The sequence below is a fragment of the Corvus hawaiiensis genome, chromosome Z, assembly GCF_020740725.1.
Source record: "Corvus hawaiiensis isolate bCorHaw1 chromosome Z, bCorHaw1.pri.cur, whole genome shotgun sequence".
Lineage (NCBI taxonomy): Eukaryota > Metazoa > Chordata > Aves > Passeriformes > Corvidae > Corvus > Corvus hawaiiensis.
In genome coordinates this window covers 15,502,644-15,526,155 of record NC_063255.1, presented here as the reverse complement: position 1 = coordinate 15,526,155, position 23,512 = coordinate 15,502,644, and the positions used below count along the sequence as shown (strand labels likewise).

General features: G+C 40.8%; 1 protein-coding gene across 14 annotated transcripts in view; it reads left to right on the top strand.

Moving 5' to 3' along the window:
• The window catches only part of UNC13B (unc-13 homolog B), a 213,406-nt gene that overhangs the window by 129,563 nt on the left and 60,331 nt on the right, over positions 1-23,512 (top strand). For 9 of the 14 annotated variants that reach the window (XM_048290580.1, XM_048290583.1, XM_048290571.1 and 6 more), the window contains 7 exons: positions 3,151-3,229; positions 3,999-4,004; positions 4,951-5,025; positions 5,677-5,896; positions 13,769-13,996; positions 14,305-14,446; positions 23,119-23,288. In XM_048290580.1, coding sequence (XP_048146537.1) covers positions 3,151-3,229; positions 3,999-4,004; positions 4,951-5,025; positions 5,677-5,896; positions 13,769-13,996; positions 14,305-14,446; positions 23,119-23,288 — 920 coding nt within the window. The remainder of the gene's footprint in view (positions 1-3,150; positions 3,230-3,998; positions 4,005-4,950; positions 5,026-5,676; positions 5,897-13,768; positions 13,997-14,304; positions 14,447-23,118; positions 23,289-23,512) is intronic. The other 5 variants (XM_048290582.1, XM_048290581.1, XM_048290579.1 and 2 more) reach the window with 1 other exon arrangement.

Below are 23,512 nucleotides of genomic sequence, written 5' to 3'. Positions count from 1 at the left end.
ATTTCTTAGTCTGAAAGGTGGATACACCTGCAGTCCTGAAATACTTAAATACGTGTTATGTCGATTTGAGGCATTGTTTGCTCTAGTCTGTAATTTTTTTTTTCCTCTATGCAAGATATAACTAAACAGTCTGGCTAATGTAGTTTTGACAAAAGTTTGTCATACTCACTGTATCCCCTGTGCAAGGGATTCCCAGAGAAGGTGGTTGTGGGTGGTAAACCTTTAATTCCACCCTTAGCCATATTTTGGCTTATTAGCTTCGAAGTATATGAAAGCATTTATGTTTGGAGTTGTTCTTTTAATGTGAAGATTAGAGCTGTGTTTCTTTGAAGGAAGTAGTCGTCCTCTGTCATTGCAAATCACCTTAGCTTTCTTAGATTGTCAAGATCTAATGGAGGCTTCTGTGTGATACAACTTGTATTAAAAGAAGAATACATGCTTCAAGCAATTTTCATTAATAGTATAAGGCAACAGTAGCTCCCTGTCTGTAATCATGGATTTTGGAGAGATCACTTTAAAAAAAAAAGGTACAATTGGTATTATGGATCAGTCTCTGGGTGTAGTATCTGTATCTTTTATTTATTAGTGCAAATCATCTTCTCATACAGAAATGCTATTCACTCCTCCATACAGCTCTCCATAATAATGCTATAAATATTACATCCACTGCAGAGGAGAGTTACCTTATTACATAGAAAGCCACACTGTGCATATTTGAGGCACTGTCAATTCTTCTCTCTGTGCAAACACAGTAATTTTATTAAACGAGATAGTAGTTGTGCTTGAATAAAGAGGCTGAGGTAGCTGAAAACACAACACTTTAGAAAACTGGGAATTGTTGTTGAATTTTTTTTAAATTAATATTAACAAGCTAAAAGCAGGTCATCTGGGTGTATAACTATGTAGGTACTAGGACACCTTTCTTCAGTGATGAATACAAGCACCTTTCAAATATGTTTGTCATCCTGGCTTACCACTGGTTCTCTCATAAACCTCAATCTATCAAAAGTATTTTGCAACAAATCAAGTTGTAACTAGACACGTTTCTCAAACACAATCATTTATATAGGCTCATCTTGAATTTATAAAGCATGCAATTTTTATGTTCTTTTTCTTTCCTGGGAAATGTCAGAGTATCACAGTTTCCTTTCAATTAAATTAGAGAAAAAGTACTTTGAAATCATGTAGGAAAAGACTGTTAGCAGGAGCATTGACTCTGGAACTTTTCTTGTTCATTTACTTGATCATTTTGTTGCATCTTTTCAGGTTGTAGTCTCTCCCTTTCTATTTTGTATATGCTTTCATAATTCAAGTGATTCACACAAATCCCTGACCCAAAGCTTATCAGTAAGCTGTGTTGTAGTTTAAGTAATCCTGGGATTCTTTGCATCATCTGAGTAGTCTGCCATGACACCTATTTTACCCCAAAACAGTACCACCAGTATCAGAAAGGTTTTATAACATAAGGGCAGCAGACAAATCTGGGAATATAAATGTATTTATTTCTTGGTGTGGGTGAGTTTTTTCTATAATAAGGAGGGATTTTTGCAGTATGACTTGGTCAGAAAGTTTTTCTGGAGTTCTCTGTTCGAAATGGTGATAGCCTCTGGTAAAAAACACAGTGTGGCCTCACTGTGAGGATTTCCAGTGATGGTAAACTGCACTGTTGGAAAACTGCGAAGCTGACATGGCTCTTGCAGTTACACCTTCCCACCAGGCTTGTTCAGCCAGCAGCAGCTGTCAGCTCAGCCATGGCTCGGACACGTCACCCTCCTACACCCCGTCAAAAAAGCCAATTTTACTATTACAATTCTGTCACATGTTTCTGTAATAATGGACTGTTTTCCTCTTTGGCACAGCCTTGTGCTAGGCTGTGTTGTGACATCCTTGTCCATCCTCAAGCTGTAGTATAGGTTTGGTCACGTTGGATGTTCTATTGTTTGGTTTTTTTACATTTGGCTGTATTTAAGGGGGCTTGAGTAGGCCCTGCTTTCTGATGGTTTTAGGTTGCCTTTTGTCATTTATCAACCCCACAATTTTTCATGGCGTATGCAAATTTGTAGTGGCAGTTTGATTTCCTAGATTGTTTTGAAAGGTAGGTCCACGTGTGGTTTTTATGGCTGTAGGAACAGTTTGTCCCATACTCCTTTTTCCTGTAATGTTCCTGCAAAGCATTTTGACAGGGTATGTTGTACCAAATCAACAAAATACCCAGGTTGAAATTGCCAGCCAATTTATCAAATGCCAAAATGTGTTAGGCAGAGTGGTAGGGAGTGAAGGCAAATGGCTAAGGATGGAGAGGCAGTCTCTGTAATCAAGAAAAAGGCCTCGGGAACCATATTCCTAATGTTAGCAAGACCTGAGGGCAGAGTGGAGATGGGCAAGGTGAGAGAGACACTGAGAGGTGCTGTGGATTTTGCCTACTGGACTGGGTGTTTGTTGCAGGGAGGAAGCCACAGCAGAGAGGTGTATGCTCAGTTTCCAGCTTTAGGAAACAGCATTATCTAAAGTCCTTAGAAATGAATGCATTTACTGAGGGCCTTTAAGCTGGATTAATAGACTTTCCTCAAGTACAGGGTTACATCCATGTGGTGTTGCCAGTGAGTGGCGGGATCCAGGTATAATTATCCAGCCTGGTCTCGTCAGGAGGGAAGCAGGTTACAGTGTTTTATTTCATCAGGCTGTGACTGTTGCTAGGGTGATGGCCTTTTTGCTCCATTGTCACTTCTGCCAGCAAATGCCATCTCTTGTGTGTACAGGTCTACATGGCTTGAAATGCTGAGTACCGTGAATAGTCTCTTTTATAGAATTAAAAATAATATATTTTTTCCTTCGATATAAGGTTTTTCCTAGTAATTATATGGACCTCAAGGGCCAGTATTAAGTGTGTTCTAGACTTGAATCAGAAGATGGGTAGCAGCATCCTGCCCCTGGGCTGATCCTCTTTGAGTGCTCCCTCCTAGCCACCAACGCCAGGCAGGAATGTCTGGATTGTTGTGTGTGAAGATAAACACTTAATTGTTTTTAGCATTAACTTTACACTTTCTTAAGTATAATCTTCTGGCTGTTTTTCTTCCTGCAGTAAAGCATCTCCTTCTTCACCCCTCTCAACCCTAAATTAATAATTTTTTTTCCCTCCTGAATTTCCAGGCCTGCCGGTGGCCTCTATGGCATCGATAGCATGCCTGATCTACGCAAAAAAAAGCCAATTCCACTTGTCAGTGATCTGGTAAGAGATTTGTTTGTTTCTCTTCTGCCACACAGCATTTATGCAGCTGGCTTTACTTTTTGAATACATGGGCACATTCACTGTCACTTCAAGCATTTTGTTAAATTAATTCTTAAGCTAAAGAGTTAGGAATAGTGCTTGAAAAATCTCAGTGAGAATGAGTTTTTGGTTTTGTAGACAATTTCAATCATTTGACAGAAACAGGGTATTTTTCATGTTCTTTATCCTTTTTATTCTACACAAAATATTTGATTGTTTTTAGGCCTGCATCATTTTTAAATGTTTTGCTAAAAATCACATAGTTTAGGGGAAGTTATAATGTCCATGTGAGGTTTGGCAGCTTACCAGAAGATTGGAATTACAGAGGATAGATAAACGAGCATATGTGCTTGGATTTTAAAATATATTTGCAATATTGCCAGTAAACTTCTGCACTGAAGGAAGCATGAGAACCAAGTGAGTAATGAGGACAACTTTCATATGCTTGTATGAGATGGTGAAATGAGGCTTCTGCAGGACAAATGGTTTTCTGTTGGCTGTATTCAGTACACGTAGTGATTTCATACTTGAGAGAAATGCTGTAACAGCTGAAAGACCGAAGTTTCTATATCCTGTAATTCATGTGAAAAGATGCATACAATTTTGTCTGCCAGCTTATGCATGGGCAGCTTGGTATGTGTCTAGCTAACTGCTTGTATCTTAAATCTTTGCAATAATGGCATTAACTTGTGTTACTTCCCTTGAATGCATTCATTCTCTCTCTTCACAGGCCATGGTAAGTCGAGGTGAAGACTATCCATCAAGTCTTCCCCAGAAAAAAAAAAAATCCCTTACTTACCTTATTTCCCCCTTTACTTCTTTGCTTTTTGTTTTGAATCTACACTATTGCAGTGAATGCATATCCAGCACTCTGTCCTGCTCCATCACTGTTGGAATGAACTTTTTCAGTCTCTGTTGAAACAGCATAAAGCAGAACATAAATGGTACAAAAACTGACAGAGTTGGATGATTTCATAGCAAATGCTGCTACCTTTAAAGACCCTTCTCTGCCTTCATGTTACTGGAGTGGCTGCAGAAATTCCTTGTATGCCACTGTGAGGTGCTGCAAAGAGCACTGCCCTGTGCTGTCCACAGCTGCAGAGCAGTGTTGGCATGGTGTGAAGGGCAGTTCTTTGAGGGGAAAATGTAGTTCATTGTGTTCAGTGATGGCTGATGAATGTGATACACTGTCACATTCAAACCTCTGCTCCCAACTCACTCCCCTTTCTTTTATCCTTGTTACTTGCAACTCTTTACTGTCACATTTTGGGGTGTTTTATGTGTTGTAAAGCTGATGAAGTAATCTCCTTTTGGATATAAGTGGAGTTCGATATAGAAAAGTGAGTCTGTTGTAGTCACCTTAGACAGTAGAAGGGTTACTGTCGCTACCGTAATGTAGAAGTGGAGATGGGAACCCAGGTTTTCATTTCTTTCAGAGAAACAGATAGAAATTTCCTAGAGTGAGACTGGTTATGGACAGATGGAAATAAGTTGGAGACCTTTCAGGGTACTCATTTGACTCCTCTGAGATATGAGCAGTCATTTTTAAGAAACCAATTTAAATGCAGTAGATGGTTGGTTTAGTGTCAGGCGTGACAGGGTCCCTTTGCTCACATCTCTGGACGTAATGCCATTGCACTTGTAAATATTGGTGGTGAGTAAAAAATTTTTTTCCTCCCTAGTCACTGGTTCAGTCCCGAAAAGCCGGAATTACCTCAGCAATGGCCACTAGAACATCTCTCAAAGATGAAGAGCTGGTAAGTAGGAGGGTTGCTTGGCTTCTCTTAGTTCTTAGTAAGCAAATTAAACAGATTTGGCTCTCTGAGGTGCAGAGCCAGCTTCACAGATGTCTAGAAATATAGATGCAAAGCTTCCTGTATCATTTGTTTATAGAAACTAAACACGTAAAAATAATATTTAATGTATCAATATAATTCTGAAAAATGTAGAAACGCAGAATCACAGAATATCAGAATCACAGTTGGAAAGGCACCCATCAGGATCACTGAGTTCAACTCCTGGTCCTGCACAGGACACCCCAGGAGTCACATCATCTGCTTGATGCCATTGTCCAAACTCTTCTTGATCTCAGTAATCCTACCATTTCTGTCTGTGCTATCTGCCATAAGGGACAATGTGTGAAACTTGTTTTATTCAAGATATTTCCCACTCACAAACGTTAATTGTTGTCTTCCGATTTTTTTAAATGACTAGGGAGACGTTTTTGGAAGGCGAGGGGCTGTGTGTCCTCTGATACAGCATGTAAATACCTGATAGGTTTGTCCACCTCAAATGTGTAGCTTTATTGCACTGGTCATGCCTTTTCCTGTAAAACTCTTGTGTCAACCAGCAAAAATAGGCTCAGTCACCTTCCTGGATGTTGGTTTACATGTGCTCTTGCCTTTCAGAAATCTCATGTCTATAAGAAGACCTTGCAAGCCTTAATTTACCCCATCTCTTGTACAACCCCACACAACTTTGAAGTGTGGACAGCCACAACTCCTACCTACTGCTACGAATGTGAGGGGCTGCTGTGGGGCATCGCACGGCAGGGAATGCGCTGCGGGGAGTGCGGGGTCAAGTGCCACGAGAAGTGCCAAGACTTGCTCAACGCTGACTGCCTGCAGAGTGAGTAGTGGCCAGTGGAGTGTGGCTGTTCCAGAAATTGTTGCCAGAGCCTTCCTAAATGTATTGTTGATATCTAAGGGATCAGTGAAGCTGCAGTGATTAAAGTGACTGTGTGTTTTCTGAAAAGGTGCCATTGGGCTAAACCTGCCCCCTATGGGCGCAGACAGCTCCACTGATGCAGAAGAACTTTGCAGCATTGTGCTTGATGTCCTTTAAAAGAAGGTTTAATTCTTGACTTTTTCACATCCGTTTGTTGGTTTTCATTGATTTTTTGTTTGTTGGTTTGGTTTTTTTGTTTTGTTTGCTCTCTTTGTAGTCAGCTCAGGTTGTGTATTTGCCAACATATCCTGCATTGAAGCATGAGTTGGGTGAAGAGAATATGAGGCTGAATATTCTGACATTTGTTCTGTCCCTCCTGTCCTGTATTGCAGTCAGATTGCTTGTTCCAACCATCAGTCTGTGCCACTGTTTAAAGCTTTTTAAAGCAACACTAGGTTCCTGCTTAGGGAATAGAGTCCCTGGATTTACCTTGGATTATCTGTACCAACAGCAGCTAGGGAAGGCATTTTGTCTTTTCAACAGGAGGCCTGCTTGGCTGAATCACTTTAGAGACCTAGAAGTGAGTTAGCAGAGATGGTGAGTCACATACAAAGGTGTTGTTCAAGTATATGGGCAGTATTTCGTCTTCCTGCTAACACTTCTGATTATTTTGTTGAGGTTTTTTTCTGCAGTGTAAAAGACTAAGTCATCTCATCAAGGAACTCTGTGACTTTGGAGAATAAATGACACCTTACACAAACTATGGAGAAATTTAAAAGGAATTTGATTAAAAGGGGGAAAAAAAAGAGCAAAAAGTATTCATTTAGGCATCTGCCTTGGTCCAGTTATTTTTATTTGCTTGTAAAACCATTTCTTAACTTGGTCTCACATTTATATTCCTGCTTGAGAGTAAACTATCGGAGTCTAAATGGAATATAAATTTCTTCCATGTGTGTTAAATTTTGCGTAGGAAGGTGGGGCTGTTTCTGTTCCCTCTTACTTTTCTTGTCATTGTGACTCGATGGACTAAGTCTAAGGAATCAGAAAAGTTTGTGAAGGATGAACAGACCTATTGCAGGTTCCTGTCAGCAATTACAGGAATATAAAAAGTTAAATCTTGTGTCTGCCTTAGGCTGCGGTTGTTCAGGATAGCCAGGCTGATTTGGCAAGGGATACCAACAGGGAGTCATAGGTAATTTGTTTTTTCTTACTGCTTTTCTTAACACCCCAAATGGATATTGTTTATACTTGTATTTTTGATGTGTGCAGGTCTTCAATTTGTCATAGTTAGATCTAGGGCTGTTTGCAATGGCTTATTTGTAAGACACATCTATCTGATCCTGGCCAAACACCTCTGTCCCTCATGTGCTTAGTGGTTCCAGATTTGTCTTTGAGGGTTAGGAGGTGAGTTTATAGCGTTTGAACTGTTGCATCATTGGCACCTTGGCTTTGTTGGGACTTTTTTGTGACTAAGCAAAGAACTGTGATGTTGCATTTGGTCCAGGAGAACGTAGTTCGGTCATAGCTGAGTTTTCTGTCACAGTCTGATGCACGGGGTCAGTTCCTGAGAATAACTTTTTTATTTCTGGAGTTCACCAGAACTCTCTGCTAACTGGTAATTTTCAGTATTTGAGGTGAACAGTTGTGCATCCAAGCTTGATTCAGATGCATACCCATGATGCTGTAATGTTGCAAGGGAGTTGTGATGTCTCAGTGAGGGGGAAATCTGTGGAGAGCAGAGGAAGATTAGGTTTACACTAGCAGCAGACGGGGAACAGGCACAAAGCTGTTGTACAGAGCAGTGGTCCTGAAATTGAAAACAATAGGGAAAAACCTCTATATTAAAGAAATAGCTAATGACTAAGAGGAAATATGTTCTTGCAGAGGAGGGCTGTCGCTATCCATGTTCAAAAAGGGAGACTTCAGATGGGAATGAGTACTGGAGAGAGTTCAATAGTAATGGGAAAAATATGAGAATGTCTCGAGAGAGGATGATAGGAGATTGTTATCTTCCAAAAGAGAGGCTTGGCAGTCTGGAACAGGAGGACAGGAATCATGCCGGTTCAAAAAAATACAAACAGCTGTACTAGGTCTGTCCTAACAGACTGTTTCTAAAGGGATGCTGTGGAGCCCAAGGCAGAGGTGTAAGGCACATGCATATAGTGCACCTGCTATGACTCTGGCTTACTCTTACAGCTTACAGATATCCATGGCTTAAAGCCTTTCTGGGCAGCAGTAGATACTGTTTCATAGCTGGCAGCGGTGGCTCTGTGAATTGGTTTAATCCTTGTTTGAACCTGTTTATGCTTGCACCATGTTGGAGAAGAGGGAGATAAGCAACAGGGAGAAAGATGATCTTTTCAAGCTTACTGTTTACAAAAGAGAAAATGGGCTGGAGTTGCTGTGAGAAAATTAAAGGTGGAAGTAGAAGACAACTTCAGTGATTCAGACTCCCTGAGAGCAGGGAGTCTCTGGAGCTGAGACTCCGAAGAATAACCATGGAGGAAGGTTTTCTTATCTCCAATTGTAATTACATAATCTTATGCAGTGGGCTGTGGGATGTGATGATGGCAATACTATGTGTTTTTCCATAGAAGAAACAACTGGAAATTACTTTTCATATATGGCAAAGCATTAAGTAAGAACTTGTTGTTTTATTCAGGGGCTGCAGATGTTTTCACATTTTCTTTCAAAATGTAAACTCAGGGTACTTTGTCATGCAGAATTACAGAAACAGAGAGAAAACAACTGGGATTACACCAGGCTTAAAATTAGTGTGAAGCATGTAGAAAGGTAAAACCCAACCAAACAAAAATTTTACTTACTGAGTTACTTGTAAGCTGTCCAGAATCAAGGAAGATAGACTGTGTGCATGATTTGCAGGGTTACCCACTATAAATCTGGAAGGTATCATTAGCTGGGGTGGAGATGTAGAGGAAACTGAAGATGGTAATTGAAAAGACAGAGAAAACAGAGAATAGTCCTGGGAGATGGAGAAGGGGGTGAATGTGCCTCTAGCATGGGAAAATAATTATCAATACTAGAAATGTATTGAAAGGCAATTTCAGGCAACTGTGTTCTTTGCTTCGGTTTGTTCATGCTAAAATCCTTCTAACTGGAATCCATCAAGCCGGAGGAAAATGGAGAAGTTTAATTTCTTTTTATACGTATGTTTGAAGAACATAATCTGTGGTTGAGGAATGAGAAACAGGGTGTCTGGGGGACAAACAACAGTTTAGAGATCCCATAAATTCAACACTGAACTTTCTTGTATACTGAACTCAGTACGGATTTTTTCTTAACAGAAGCTTTATTGTTGCTGTCGGCAAAAAACCCAAAACATTCTCAGGACATATCTTCACTTAGGTCTATTTAGGGCTTCCAGAAAATGTTACAATGGCGTAAAATGAATTTTCAGACCGGTAACAAATACAATTCTATTGATTATACCTTGATGCCTCAGGATATATATTCACTTGAATCTGTGTAAGTCTTCCAGAAAACATTGTGTTGGAGTAAAATGAATTTTCAGACTGGTCACAAATACTTTCCCATTGCTTATGCCTTAAAATTTTGGTAGACACCTGGGGTTTTATTCCTTAGAATCAGAATGTGCTGTTTATCCATCTTCTGTTCTTCATACCTTTCTGGGGAAAATAATTCTCCAAGTCTTTTAGAATTAAGTTTGGTTATCTCTTCTGAGGGTATTTGTCTTTGTCTCTGTGTTTTTAAGAAACTTATTATCTGATACACTCAACAAATTTACCACCAGTGTGGGACTGCACTAGTGAAATACTCAAATTCAACAATGCTTTGTTGCAATTTGAATCAAAACCCATTTGCAGACTGCTTCAGCAGGGTTATTCCATGAATTGGTGGTGTCTGAAGTGCAGTAAACTGGAATCAGTTGTAGTATGTGCACTGCAGCCTCCTGGTTTATAGTACTGTAGGTACTTATGATGCCTTTTCCTGGTTTTAAAATCAAGAGTCATACACGGTTAGAAGGGGAAAAGGGATTTTACCTTGGTATTTATTTTAAGGATCCTTAGGTGCACTACGTCCAGGTCATATGCACAGAAATGCACCCCGCAGTGCACACCCCACAGAAGATCTGGTATAACATTATAGGTTTTACTAATCAGCAGATCTATCAAAAATTCCCCAATGAGAGGCTCAAGTGAGACCCCCTCCCCAAGGAGCCTTCCCCTGGATGGTTCTATCTTAGTTTACAGAATGTGTTCTGGAGAGGACCCTGGGGTCTGGGGCACACTGATCCCTACCTATGAAGCTTCTAAAATGTTTAGTCTCTCAGCTTGACAAACAAGTCCAAGAATGTAGGCAAAAAGCACTAAGAATACAGAGGTTGTAAAAGGGTATAACAGGGATATAAAATAAAAAGCAAAAAATCTTCATGGCATCACTTAGAAGTTATTATTCTGATGATAGAGCACTTACCTTTTTATCATAAGCTCATAAATACTTGCTCAAGGGACAGTACTCTCTTTTTAGCTGACTGCTATTCTTGGTTGTAGTAGAAATCTCTGCTGAATGGGTACCTTTCCTTTCTTACTTGACTGAGAGTGGACAGAGGATGTTCTTTAACATCCCCATGGCACACAAAGCTTTTGGAAACTGAGCTTTTATCTCTTGCCTTGAGCATTGGTGTAGTACTAAATAAATTACAGTGGGCTTAGCAATTCTGGTATCAAAGAAAGAGTAAATCTGGGGATGGATGTGTAGGAGACCAAGGAACAAATGCAGAGAAGTAATTACCAAGAGGGTGGAAGGGAAGGACATTATGTGAGCAAGAGCCTAGTAAGAGGCCTGCACAGTTGAGGGCTAGCCTTTTTGTTCAAAGCATTTTGACTCGGGACTGTGAGGCAGTTGTGTTTGTTGCTTTTTGGATGAGAAACTTGCATGTGTTGTACTCTGAGTTCAGAGGCTACAGTCCTGAGACCGAGTCAGTGAGTGGGGGGCTAGTCAGACCAATTAAGTCATGTACTAACCATCTTGGCTTCTGAGTTGAATGATAGTTAAGACACTACGGTGATGAATAGTTGTTTGCTCCCAGAGTCCTATGTAGGAAAATATTTGCACAGAAGGAAGAAGGATACCTTTATTTGAAACTTGAATATCTATTTTAAGTTTCAGGAATATATAATTTCTAAGCATTATCCGCCTACTGAACAGCTGCCTTCTATCCTGACAGTGTTGCTTTCTTGAATTCTTCTTCTTAAAGCACGGAATAACAGCACTGGTGGTGTACTAATAGCTGTTATCAGTACAATTCCCAATATAGATACATCTGCTTTCTGTTTCCAGTCATAAATTGACTAATAATTCAGTCCTAGAGAGGAAGAAAGAAAGCCCAGAACCTGTACACATTACTTGTGCCTTTCTATTGCCATTCACAGGACTTGAAAAGCTGATGCACTCATCAAAAACCTCTTTGCAGCTTGAAGAAACACAATCCCAGTACAAGAGCAGGAAGAGCACCCTCTGTCATTCAGTATAACAATATGTTTTGTGTTTAAAACACCTACATCATAGTTAATTAGTCCCCCAATGGTTGTTTTGGAAACCCTTTTGGTTTTGTACCAAGAAGCAGGTGTCAAATTTAAGAAAGAGTGTGTTGTTGAGACAGCAGAATAGACATTGTCTGTTCTTTGTTAGTCTGTATTGTTAAATAAGGTGTCTATCTGATACTGGCTTTTGCCCTGCAGTTCGGGCACAATCTCTGCAGGGAGAGAGGAATGTTTTCCAGGGAAGGAATAATGGAGCTACCTGGGCAAATTACCTGGGCAGAGTGGGGAAGCAGCGTGGATACAGGTGGGGGGTTTCCTCTGGAGTCACAAGGCAGAGCCAAGCCTTGGAGGTGACTGGAGAGCTCTAGGGGTCTAGGGGTCAGGGTGCCCTGGACTGCTGCTAGGCTTGTAGAGGGATAAATCAAGGTCTCTGGAGGTTGTGGGGATGTTAAACATGTTTTAATTAGAATTCCTCCATTTGTCCAAATTTGCATTCTAAAGCCTCATTTGGTCCTCCTGCAATGCTTGCATTAAGGAGAGATTTAATTTGGTTCTTAATTTCCTTAAAGTCAGAAAGGTCAGGGCAGAGTTGGTTTCTTTGGATCATGACAGATTTCAGAATTCCAGCTAGGAAAGGCAAATTGTTCAGTTTGGCCTTTCCCAATTCCCCAGTAATTTTCTGTAGTTCTGCATATATAGTATAGAGTCCGTCTCCATCCCCAGGAGACCTGGTTCTGTTAAAGCTGAATAGCACTTCTTTTCTGAAGTTCAAAGCATAGCCCCCATTTCAGTTTCATATTCCTTTAATAAATGTTAGGTGCATCACTGGTGAGTAGAAACAGCAGGGACTGTGTAATTAATTCCAGTATTTTTGATTTTATTTCATCTTAAGCCAACAGCAGGAAATTCTGGGGCATGTACTTTTTATTGTACTAAATGAAATACTGATAAATATCAAGCCTCTAGCAAGAAAAATGAAAAAATACTCAGGTAATGTAAAATTATGGCTTGTTTTACACCCAGGTCCTTAACAATATGCCTTGGTATGTGGTGTCCTTAATGAACTTCTGACAGTCTATTGCAAATTGGTTTTATTCTCTTTGGTTATGTACTGCTGGGCTCCTGTGTGTGTGTGTGTGTGTGTGTGTTCATAGAGTTTTTTCATATTTAGTCACTACTTGTTGAAGCAGTTTTGTATGCAAAACTGTAATTCCTTATACCAGAGGTGCTTCAGATATCATATTTGCCCACTTCTGGAAGAAAACAGTTTCATGTATCTTTGTGGTTGATGGCTCCCTTTGCACACACCTGCTTTAATACATATTTTTAAGGTAATTTAATATTTGGTGAATACCTGAATGAGGACCTTTTTTTCTAGGACTGAGCTTACTTTAATTAAACTATCCTGGAGAAGTAAAACAAACAAAAGCATATTACATTAAACAGAAAGGTTATGATTGAATGTGTTCACAGGACTTTTGTACTGGTTTAACTTAATCTGATTTAAGATCATAATTTGAAATTGCTGCAGACTGTGTATGGTGAGACTGTGTGCAGTCCTGAGTTCCTGCTTTTCATTTCACACCTGACTTACCTGCCCTATTAGCTCACATTGGTGCTTTTATTGATGCATGTCTCACATGTGACACAGTCGTCAGTTTCTGAATTTTGGCAGTAAAAATGACTGTCAGAATTGAGTAGGAAGTATTTGGTTGTGGGAGTAGTCTTATCTCATAATTACATGAATTTTGAAATTTTATAAGAGATAAGCAAGCGACCAGAAGCTTCTCTTTTTTCAGATGCAGTTGACTAGCTGTGCAGTTATAGACTCTACTCTCAGTTACAGACTCTGCTACAAACTTCTGCTCTTCTGTGGTGTTGAAGTGCAGCACTGAGATAAGCTTGTAGGTACTATTTGTAATGGAGGTCCTATGTCCTCTTCATAGCACTTGCCCAAGCAAAGATTTATTTATTCGTAGCAAGGATATGAGAGCAGAGGGCATGCTGATGCTGCTGTTAATTTAAGAACCTCATTCCTGGGTGTTCCTCAGCTGTAACGACATTAAATCAATCTGTTATTAGGAGGGCAATCTGATCCTATATTATAGAGGAACTATCCCCTCTGCGTCCAAATGGTCCAAGTTCTCTGTGTATGTTGAAGTAGCGGGGACTGAGTGTAAAAGTCAGTATCAGGAGCCACCATGTGAAGGGTAACTTGTAGCTTTGATCCCCCTGTCCAAATTCAGTGAGACATGATTTTTTGTGTGTGTTTGTTTCTGATGAGCATGCTGTATTTTCTGGTGCACAGGAGCAGCGGAGAAGAGCTCAAAGCATGGAGCTGAAGACCGGACCCAGAATTTCATCATGGCCATGAAGGATCGCATGAAAATCCGGGAGCGGAACAAGCCTGAGATCTTTGACTTGATCAGAGATGTGTTTTGTGAGAGCAAAATGACACACGCTCAGCAAATGAAGACAGTGAAACAGAGCGTGCTTGATGGTACCTCAAAATGGTCAGCAAAGATCACAATCACAGGTGAGTAGGAGAGTTGTGGGTTCTCTTGGCCTCGCTTGGGAGCCTCAAGTAAGAGAGCTGGTGTGAAATTAGAACAGAGAGGAAGGGCTTCTCTGACATCTGTGTCTTTCTGCTGAGTGCACATACAGGTAGCAGGTGGAGATGCCCCTATTGCAGGCACTGTGGTGCACCTTGAGCTGAGACTCATCAGAAATGCTCTCATGAGTGATATTCCTGTTTCTCTGGCCATTATGAGCTGCTGCTTCATGTGGTGGTCAGACACGCTGTCTTGTTCCAGGGTGATGGTAACCCTTCTCTTTTCCTTTCAGTGGTGTGTGCTCAGGGTCTGCAGGCCAAAGACAAGACTGGGTCCAGTGATCCATACGTGACTGTTCAAGTGGGTAAAACAAAGAAGAGGACAAAAACGATCTTTGGGAATCTGAACCCTGTATGGGAAGAGAAGTTTTACTTGTAAGTGCTCTGACAAGGATTTTTAGCCCCATGTCACCTGTTTGTATGATTTGTGCTTTGACAGCTGTGTCTTCTCTCTCAGTATGCGTTCCCACATCACCTGTAATCTGGGATGGTTCTATTTTTGCTCAGCATTGTGTGTGTGTGGAGGGTTGACATCTTTAACAATGTAGGTAGTGCATACATAGTTATCCCATCTGTCTTCCTTGTGTATATACAAATCATCTGTTTTATGAATACTCTTATAGTCATGTTCCTAGAGAATGCTAAAGAGAAAGGAAAATATTTAAATCGCAGCTATTGTTCCTGGCTAAAAAAATTCCTTGTAATATGAGAGTAAAATTTGTTAAAAGACTAAGGAAACTTCTGTGACCTATTTCTTGGATCTGCTGCTAGTGTTTGGCAACCAAATTTAAGGTAATTAGTTGTCAGTTGTCTGTGACACAGGCAGCCTCTTCTTTCAGTTTTGGAAAATCAATGTAACAATAACTCAAAGGAGTTATTGTTGCAAATGGGAGCTTTCAAGGTGACCAATGTATTGATGTCTGAATTGAAAACAAAGACTGGAGGCACAATTCCTTGGATAACAGCTACACTGAAAATGTACTGTTCCATCCTGCTTTTATTGAATAAGCAAACAGTACCCTCCATTTGTCATTGAAGATGTTATAAACCAAAATGGAGACATGAAATCCAACACGTGTTTTCTGAAGATTCTGGGTGCTCTCATTCAACATCAACAATTTTTATTTCTTTCAATGTGTAAGGTCTTCCATCTCTTTCCTTCCTTTCTTTTCCTCCCTGCTCTTTCCTAAACTGCTTATCGAGAGCTCTGTCTGCAACGTGCAATATGTTTGTGTTTTAAAATCAGGTTTATATCAGTCCAGCTTTGTCTTTACAATGTACAGTACAAACAAAATTATTTTTAAGCAGTTTTGAGCTACTCATTAACGTCAGAAAAATCTTACTGCTATTTTGAGCGAGTGAGCCCTTGGCTTTATTCTTAGTTTAATCCAAGGTAACATTGCTGCTTGGTAAGTAGTAAGAATGCTTAGGTGCCTATTATTTGGATAACTGTAGTTACAATAGGAGCAAATCTGTGTGGGAGCCTTAAGGACCTTGATTTACCATGCCAAGTAGTTACCATGGTATTTGCAGTGTGCTCCCTTCTAATTTTAGGAGCTTCAACAAATACTCTGTTTAAAGATAGATAGCAGAGTGTGATAAATGTCACAGTTTTAACGGTGACACTGTTTAGACTTAATCGCCATGTCTGTGATTCAGCAGATAGCATGCTCTTGGGCATTAGAGTTGATGCTACTTTCTGTCTTGCCTGTGGTGGTTCCCTTCATTGTCTTGCAATAGCAGGAGATGAAGGGAATGAGCACAGTGTCCACACTGATGTCTGGAGAGCATTCAATACTGGAATCAGTGTGTTGTTTCATTAGTAGATGTCAAAGCTCACCTTCTGCTGGATGAGGAGAGAGTCATTTACAAGTTTTTCTTGTAACTGTTTTTCTACACACCCATGTTTCTATTTTGCATTTATGGATCTTTTTGCAGCTTACAGCTCTTTAAGTTCTAAAATTTTCTACCCCATAATCAAATGGAAATTTAAATCAACACATTCAGGCCCAAAATACCTGTTACATACCAGGCTTTTTTAGAAGAGATTGTCAGGTCAATCAAGAGATTGCCAAATTTTAAAGGGTTCGATGGGGAGGTGTCTCTGATTCTTAGAATGAGGTTAATTTCTTGTAGTGAGAGAAAGGTGTGCTGGTAGTTACTGAAAGCCTTGCAGTAGACATATGAAAGCTTTGGTGTTCAAAATGGTTAATTCAAAAGGAGCAAGATGTGTAAGTAGAGAGGTCAGGTCAGTTACTAATGTGTATGTCAGCAGTGCTGTTTCTTTTCTGTTTGGCTTGGTGGACTTGTTTGTAGCTGATGTTCATTATATGCCTAGTGCCTTTCATATGATCACAATTCCAGTATCTTTTCAAAGGTTGAATTTAGAGCCAGAAATCTATGTGCATCAGTCATTAGAATTATAACACTGTTATTATAATCCGTGGCATGAATGAAGCACACTTTGTACAGATGAGTGATATAACTCTTTCTACAAGCTCAGTAAAGTTTATTAAAGCAGCCTAAATAAGTTGAAAAATTTTTAAGGCTCTGGTATCCTATTTTAAATAGGGGGGTTTGTGCTTATTTACGGTGATGGGTAGAAAAGTATATAAACTTAAATATCTCCTCCTAAAAATGGCTTTGTTCTTTTCCATATATTTTCAGAAAAAAAATAGTGTGGTAGGTTTGACCCAATTCTAAAGTCCAGATTTAGAATCATATTTTAGAAAAGGCAAGGTTGAAAATGCTCTGGGTTTCCATTCTAAGTGTTATTTAGGTCGTTACTAGCCTGTGTAACTGTAGGCATCTGCTTAGATTAATCATGAGTTCTTGCAGTGTTTTCATGTTGCCTGAGCAAGTGATTTGCAGGCTGTTTCTTTCTGAGAATTATCTCTTTGTATATTTACATCTATAGCTTTAGGAAATACGTTGTTATGGAGAGATATTTGTATATTGCATCAGAGTTTGAAGACCTTTGAAAGCATAAGGTGTTGATTTTTCTGCTCTGTTCAAAGTGTTGTAGGCTCGATGCAGATTTTGCATATATGATGCTTGGCAGCAGGAAGCTTGGTGGGGGACTCCAGCCACTGCTGCAACACAAGCATGTTCTGTGAGCGTGCACTAAGGAAACCCTGCTTTACTTGGGTTTACATCCCCTTCCCTCACGCAGTAAATGCCAATATCTTTCCTCTAGTTATGATAAGCAGGCTTACAGATCTCCTTCTCCATTTGCCATTTACTTTTCTCCCCTTGTGCCCTCAGCTCTCTTCCCTTGCCCTTAGCTCTGGCTGGACAGAAGGCAGCATTTGTCCTGCCTACAGTTGGATTCCGACTTGTCTGTAGTGGTTGGTACATGAGAGCCAGCTGGCTCCAGGCTTTCCAGGGACAGCAGTTGGTATGGGTTTCTCTTCTCCATCTAGCTGTTATTTTTTCACAAAACCTGTTGGAATGTAGATGCTTTCATAACAAGTCTGCATAACTCTCATTTCCTTACGAAGCAGTCCAGTAATATTAGAAGGAATCTATTTTTGCCATATTCAGTGCAATTAGAACAAGACAGTAATTCCCCTTTTCAACATGTTTTAGATGGTCAGTGGAAATTACAGGATTCCTGGAATCTTTTTTTTTCTGTAAAGGCTGAAGCTAAGCATGCATTTGCATGGGTTACAATACCAGACAGTGCTTAGGAGGATAAACCTGACCACAGGGCAATTTCAGTTTTAAAGGGAGAGCTCTGGGGTTGTTTGGAGGTTGCTTGTCCATATCTTTTATTCAGAGAATGCCATGCCCACTAAATATTATTGGATTCAAACAGGGCACTGCTGTTCTTCCTGGCACAGGTGCAAAATTACTTGTTCATTTTACAGTAATGTCCCCTTGAAGTTGTATGGTCTGAGTACAGCTATGTCTTGAAGCTTTGAACGGTGAGTGTGAAATAATTGCCTGGAACAGATTACATTGTCTCTGAACAGGTTGCAAGAGACATGTTTATTTTTTCTCACTTCAGAAGAATAATGGAGTTAAAATGAATGCAGGGCCTCCTGCTAGCAGATAGCCAGTATTTTACTGGGACATGCGGAGCCCATATGATATACATACCTGTTAATCCTTTGGGAATGGCGCTGCTGCTCAGCTATCCACAGGCTAGTTACCCAAACACTTCTATTTGGTTCTGCAATTTTCCTTTCAGCTGCTGAGCGTGTTGTCAAGCTCAACATCTTTCTGTTGTCTCTGTGATTATATGTACTGTTCCAGAGCTGTATTTTAGGCTTCCCCTTCTGAGATCACTGTATTTATAACCACTGTAACGCTTCCCCCCTCAGACTCCCTTCACTGTGTGGCAGGGGCCATCCAGTTTGTCTTGCTTTCTTTAATCTCCAGGTACTGCAGATACTGAAACTGGCACTCTGATAAAGTCTCACTTTTTTCCCTGCTCAGTTACCAGTGTGAGACTTAAATCTGAACGCAGACCTGATGCCTTGTGGCAAGCATCTGGTGGAAAGCCGAGTTAATGTAGCTGGGGATGTAAAATGCAGAATCACTTTATCTGCTCTTTGTAGTTAGAAGGGCTGCACCATTAATTTGTCAGTTGGTGTTGTAACATTGGGTAACAGCAAATGATTGTACTTGTTCTCCTAAGAAAAGAGCTTCATGCTAGTAAGAACAGAAAACTCATTTCTTTATTCTTAGACAGCAACAGCAGGCTCTCCGGGCATATTATTGTGCTGTCATGCTTAACTTGTAAGGTACTGAGGATTTTCCTTTGTTCTCTTTCCACTCTGATTTTGCCTTCAGTGTTTTCTCCACTGTCCCTTTTTCTCCCTAAAAGAGGAGTCTTGTCATTGTTTAAAAATGAGCCTCTTCTGAGAAGTTTCTTGCGTTCCATTCCCACTGCAGTTGGCCACAACTGAGCTGCCAATTGGACCCTGCAATGTTATGACACTTCATTTGAACCAGATTTGAATCCTCCTGCTTTTTCAGCTACATCATTTCCCAAAACAACCCTTTTTTCTGCTCCCTCTCTGTATGTTGTTGCAACTTTTTACTGGGCTTTCTCATACTGGTTGCTACAACTACTCCTTCCTTTCTCATTTTCCAGAAAATCACTCTTTTTTTTTTAGGCTTTGCTCCTCAGAAGCAGAGCTGTCCTCCTAAAATGATCACGTCCTGAAGTCTTGCTGATCTGTTCTCTCCTTCGCATTTTCCTACCTCCTTTACTCTCATCCATTATTTCTGCAAGCAGCTGTGCACTCTCTTTCTTTCTCTTTCTCTACCATTGTTTGAAATATTCCCTGCACTGGACTCTGGAACTTTACAGGCCACTCTTGAGAACTGTGTCGGCAGAAAGGAAACTGCTCACAGAATATGGACATACAGACATTCACTAGACTCTTTGAACCATAAATATTTTTTAGTATCAAAATACAATGAAACTACTCAATTCTGGGCTTGACTGACCTACTTTAAAATCTGCAAAATGTTGTTTCTTCCTCTGGTCTTTTACTTTCATTGTATGTTCTTGCTTAAATCTACATGATGTGTTTCGTCTTTATTATCCTGTCAGCTCTGCAGGGCAAAATTAGCAAATCCAGCACGAATGTTGTTGGGGTTTTTGTTTCTCTGTATGAATTGGTTCAGAGCTAGTGTTCTGGTCATTTTTAGACGCTTCTCCTTTTTCTTTCTCTCCACATTTGGAGCAGACAAGGCACAGGCAATGTCCTTTTCCAGACCCCTGACATCATCCAAGCCCATCTGGCCCAGTCTTTACAGATCAGCAGAGATCTCAGAACTAAGAATCACTTCCTACAATTTTTTTGCAGAAGTTGGAGCTAGATTAGAGGGATACAAATTGCTAACTTCATTGTGGGAGGAACTACAGTGTAAATTCAACAGTTGCTTGTTCTGTTTAGCCACCAATATACTAATTACCGTGTGTGTGGGCATGTCACTGTGTGAGCAGACCAGAATTAACCACAGCTTCGTGTGCTCTCGTGCTTCCCCTCAGCTGGGCATGGGAAGAGACCCAAATATTGACAGTGCAGGGGACGTGTGTGGGTGCTGGGGCTTCAGTGCTGTGTAAGACTAAAGGGGAACGTGGCAAAATAGATAGAGGTAGAGAGTGGGGTAGTGAGCAAGTCAGCAGAACCAGGCTCAGCTGCTTCCAATGCAGGAACCACTGGCTTTAGGCAGAAAATCTTAATGGAAAAAAAAATTTCAATCTTAATTTTTCTTAAAGATTTTGTATGCTGTTTCTGGAAAATGTTACTTCATTTGGTAGCTTAAAGTGTAAAAGTAAGTTCTTTTATAAAAATGGCACCACTCCAAACACTGAGACAATATGGATAAAAAAGAAAGGGTTTGAGCCATGTATGTAGCATACCTGGTTTCCAGTCTCTTGCTCTCTGAAAGGGACCTGAAAGTATTTGGTAATTTCTTCCTTTTGGTGGCGTCACAGAGTGCTTTTTTTCTCTGCATCCTCTTGGGAAAAGCTGTGAGAGCTCAGCTGTGGGGGGGTGGACAGACATATGTGTGCACACAGTGAAATCAAGCTTCATAAAAACATAGCTAGAAGTGGGGCAGGCATCTTGAGAAATGTGCCAACTCCTGTATTAATGAGGGGGAAAGCTTCTAGCAGCAGAGCTTGTTAGCCACAGTCTTATGGAGTCGTGTCACTGTCACAAATTGGAAGCTATTTCTCATTAGTTAGAAAGTTGTTACCTGTCTGCAAGACCAAGTTTTCCAGTGTTCATGATTCTGTTTTGGGGTGCTCACTGAAAAGTGAACTAGTTTTCACACAACTGTGTTGCTTCACCAGATCAAGGACTGTGGTTCTACAGACTTAAATGTTTGATGCTAAGCCACCAACTGAAGGCTTTCAGCTGCTGTGAGCAAGTGATAAAGCTCACTGTCTGGCATGGGACCAGCACAAAGAAAACAAGTTGAGCAGTCTCTTAAAAAGAACAAAGGAAGGTGTGCTAAAATAGAAGCTTTAGTAGCTCAGTAAATGGTATTGGAAGGTTTCCTGTAGGATGTTGCAGTGAGTTATGCTGCTGTATTTGAGTGAAGGATGATAGCCAGGCACCTCAGGAGCGGGGGATGATGCGTGTGGGACTGCTTAAGTTAGATTTAGGTTTGAACAGTGAACGTTTTCCTTAAGGAAAGACCATTGGAAGCAAAGAAGGAAGACCAAAGTGGTCCTAGCAAAGAGCTATGAGCCAGGAGGTGATGTCTGAAGAAGTCAGGAGTTAGCTTACTGATGCTTTGTAAATGGCTCTGTGTGCCAGTTGTATTTTGAGGCACGCATGCATTTCTAAGCACTGAGCCTCTACAATACTGACAGGCTGTACATTAGTGCACCATGTCAGGAACAGAGGATTACTTTTACATGCTTAGGCTGTATTGCTGGCAGACATGGCAAAGCACTCAGATAAATTTGAGAGCTACAAAGAGCAGCAATTCCAACCATTCCCTGCTTGTGAACACTTGTTCACATGGTTTTGTTGGGAAGACATTCTTGAAGTAAAGGAGGAAGGAGAGGAGAATGAAGATGGGAGACAAACATCGAACCTCTTTTATTCTGAACTCTAAGTACAGATTTGATTGCACAGCAAAGGCAGGGAGCAGCGATGTGTTCTGCCTGTGATCAGAGCTGCATGGAATTGCCTCTAACCTTGTCCATATAATTCCTAGCTATTCCTCTGTACTGGAAAAATCAGTGGGAGCTGCATGGATGTCTGTTAAATGTTGTCCTGAATCACGGTGGTGGCAGTAAGAGCCCAAATGGTTTCTTGGCAGAGAGCATGCTCATAACCAGCCACTGCCACATCCTATTGACCAGGCTTAGCAGATCTCTTCTGACCCATTTCTTCTTTCTCCCTGTTGCTTAGCAACAGATGCAGCATGTTAATGTTAAAAAGGCTGGAAAACAGGCCTTCAGCAGCAGTTGCCTGTTTTCATAGGTTTTATTTGCTTGAGGGTAGACATTTGTAGTGGTTATGGTGAGTAATCACCCTTGTCATGGTCTCATATGAGCATTCAGATTGCTTTATTGCATGCTCTGTAAATTAGCAGAGCTGTTATAATACGGTTCTACCCACTTCTGACATCCTGGAGCCTGTTTGGATCTACGAAAGTTATCTGAACACCTAAAAAAGAGGGAGAGGCTGGAAATTCTGTCTGTGCATTAAACTGGAAGGTGCTGATTCATCAAACAGTAAACTGCTTCTTTTAATGGAAATGTCTTTATTGATCTGCCCGGAGCACAAAGTATCAGTCTAAGCTGTGAATAATAGGCAGAATCAATTCTAGTAATTAAATACCAATGCTGTAACTACTGCATCACACCCATTCCCCTCAGGCAGCGTGGTGTATCATCTGATTGTAATGTATTGTGAATTGATACGCTAGTGCTTTGTGACTGTCTTGAAGTAAGAGATCTACCTCCATCTGAGCTATTTATCCTTTGTTAGAAACCAGCGCAAAGGGTGTTCATCACAGATCTTCACTGTGCTAACCTAGAAACTGCATAAAGACAGGTGGTCCTTAGCGCCTACAGCTGAACAGGAGGTCATTGATGGAGAGATCTGTTGAAGCCAGTTAGATGCTGATTGTCATTTTTGGCGGGGGTGTATGCTGGCATTAACCAGCCTAGCTATCCCCAGGCTTCTGTGGGCTTTACAGCAAAACTGACAGCTGTGAAGAGAATTCCCAAGTTCTGTGAGCTGCTGCTGAGAGTAAGGACAAGTAGCAGAGTCACAGCCACTTAGGAAGTCAGAAATTGGTGGCTGAGGTCAGGGCAGTGCAGTGCTTCAGCGTGCATCTGGAGTGCAGCATCTGCCATGTCACACGAGCATTTAGAGTGCACCAAAAAGTTGTTACATGGTTCGTATCAGACACTCCACTTTTGAAAAAATACACATTGTTTACACTTTGCTAATACATCTCTCTGATGTTGGAGGAGTGGGTCATGAGGAATGCAGAGTGTGTAGCATATAAATGTTGCCTGCACTGCGCACTCTTGAAATTACATTTTCTCTTGTTTGCAGTGAGTGCCATAATTCCTCTGACCGGATCAAGGTGCGAGTGTGGGATGAAGATGATGACATCAAGTCTCGTGTCAAGCAGAGGCTGAAACGCGAGTCAGATGATTTCCTGGGGCAGACAATTATTGAAGTTCGCACTCTGAGTGGAGAAATGGATGTGTGGTACAACCTTGGTGAGCAGGGCCTTGGGACTGCAAGTGTGTCGCTTGTTGGTTTGGGAATGTTTGAGAGCACTTGGATGCATGTGGACAATTGGCAAGAAAGGGAAAAAAAAGTTTACATGGTTTCAGGGGCATATGATGCTGCTGCAGAGCAGCTGCAAAGCTGATCCCAGTTAAAATGGAGTATAATGTGTCAGAAGGTTGATGGTTTTTCTCTGTCAGCCTTTGAAAAGTAC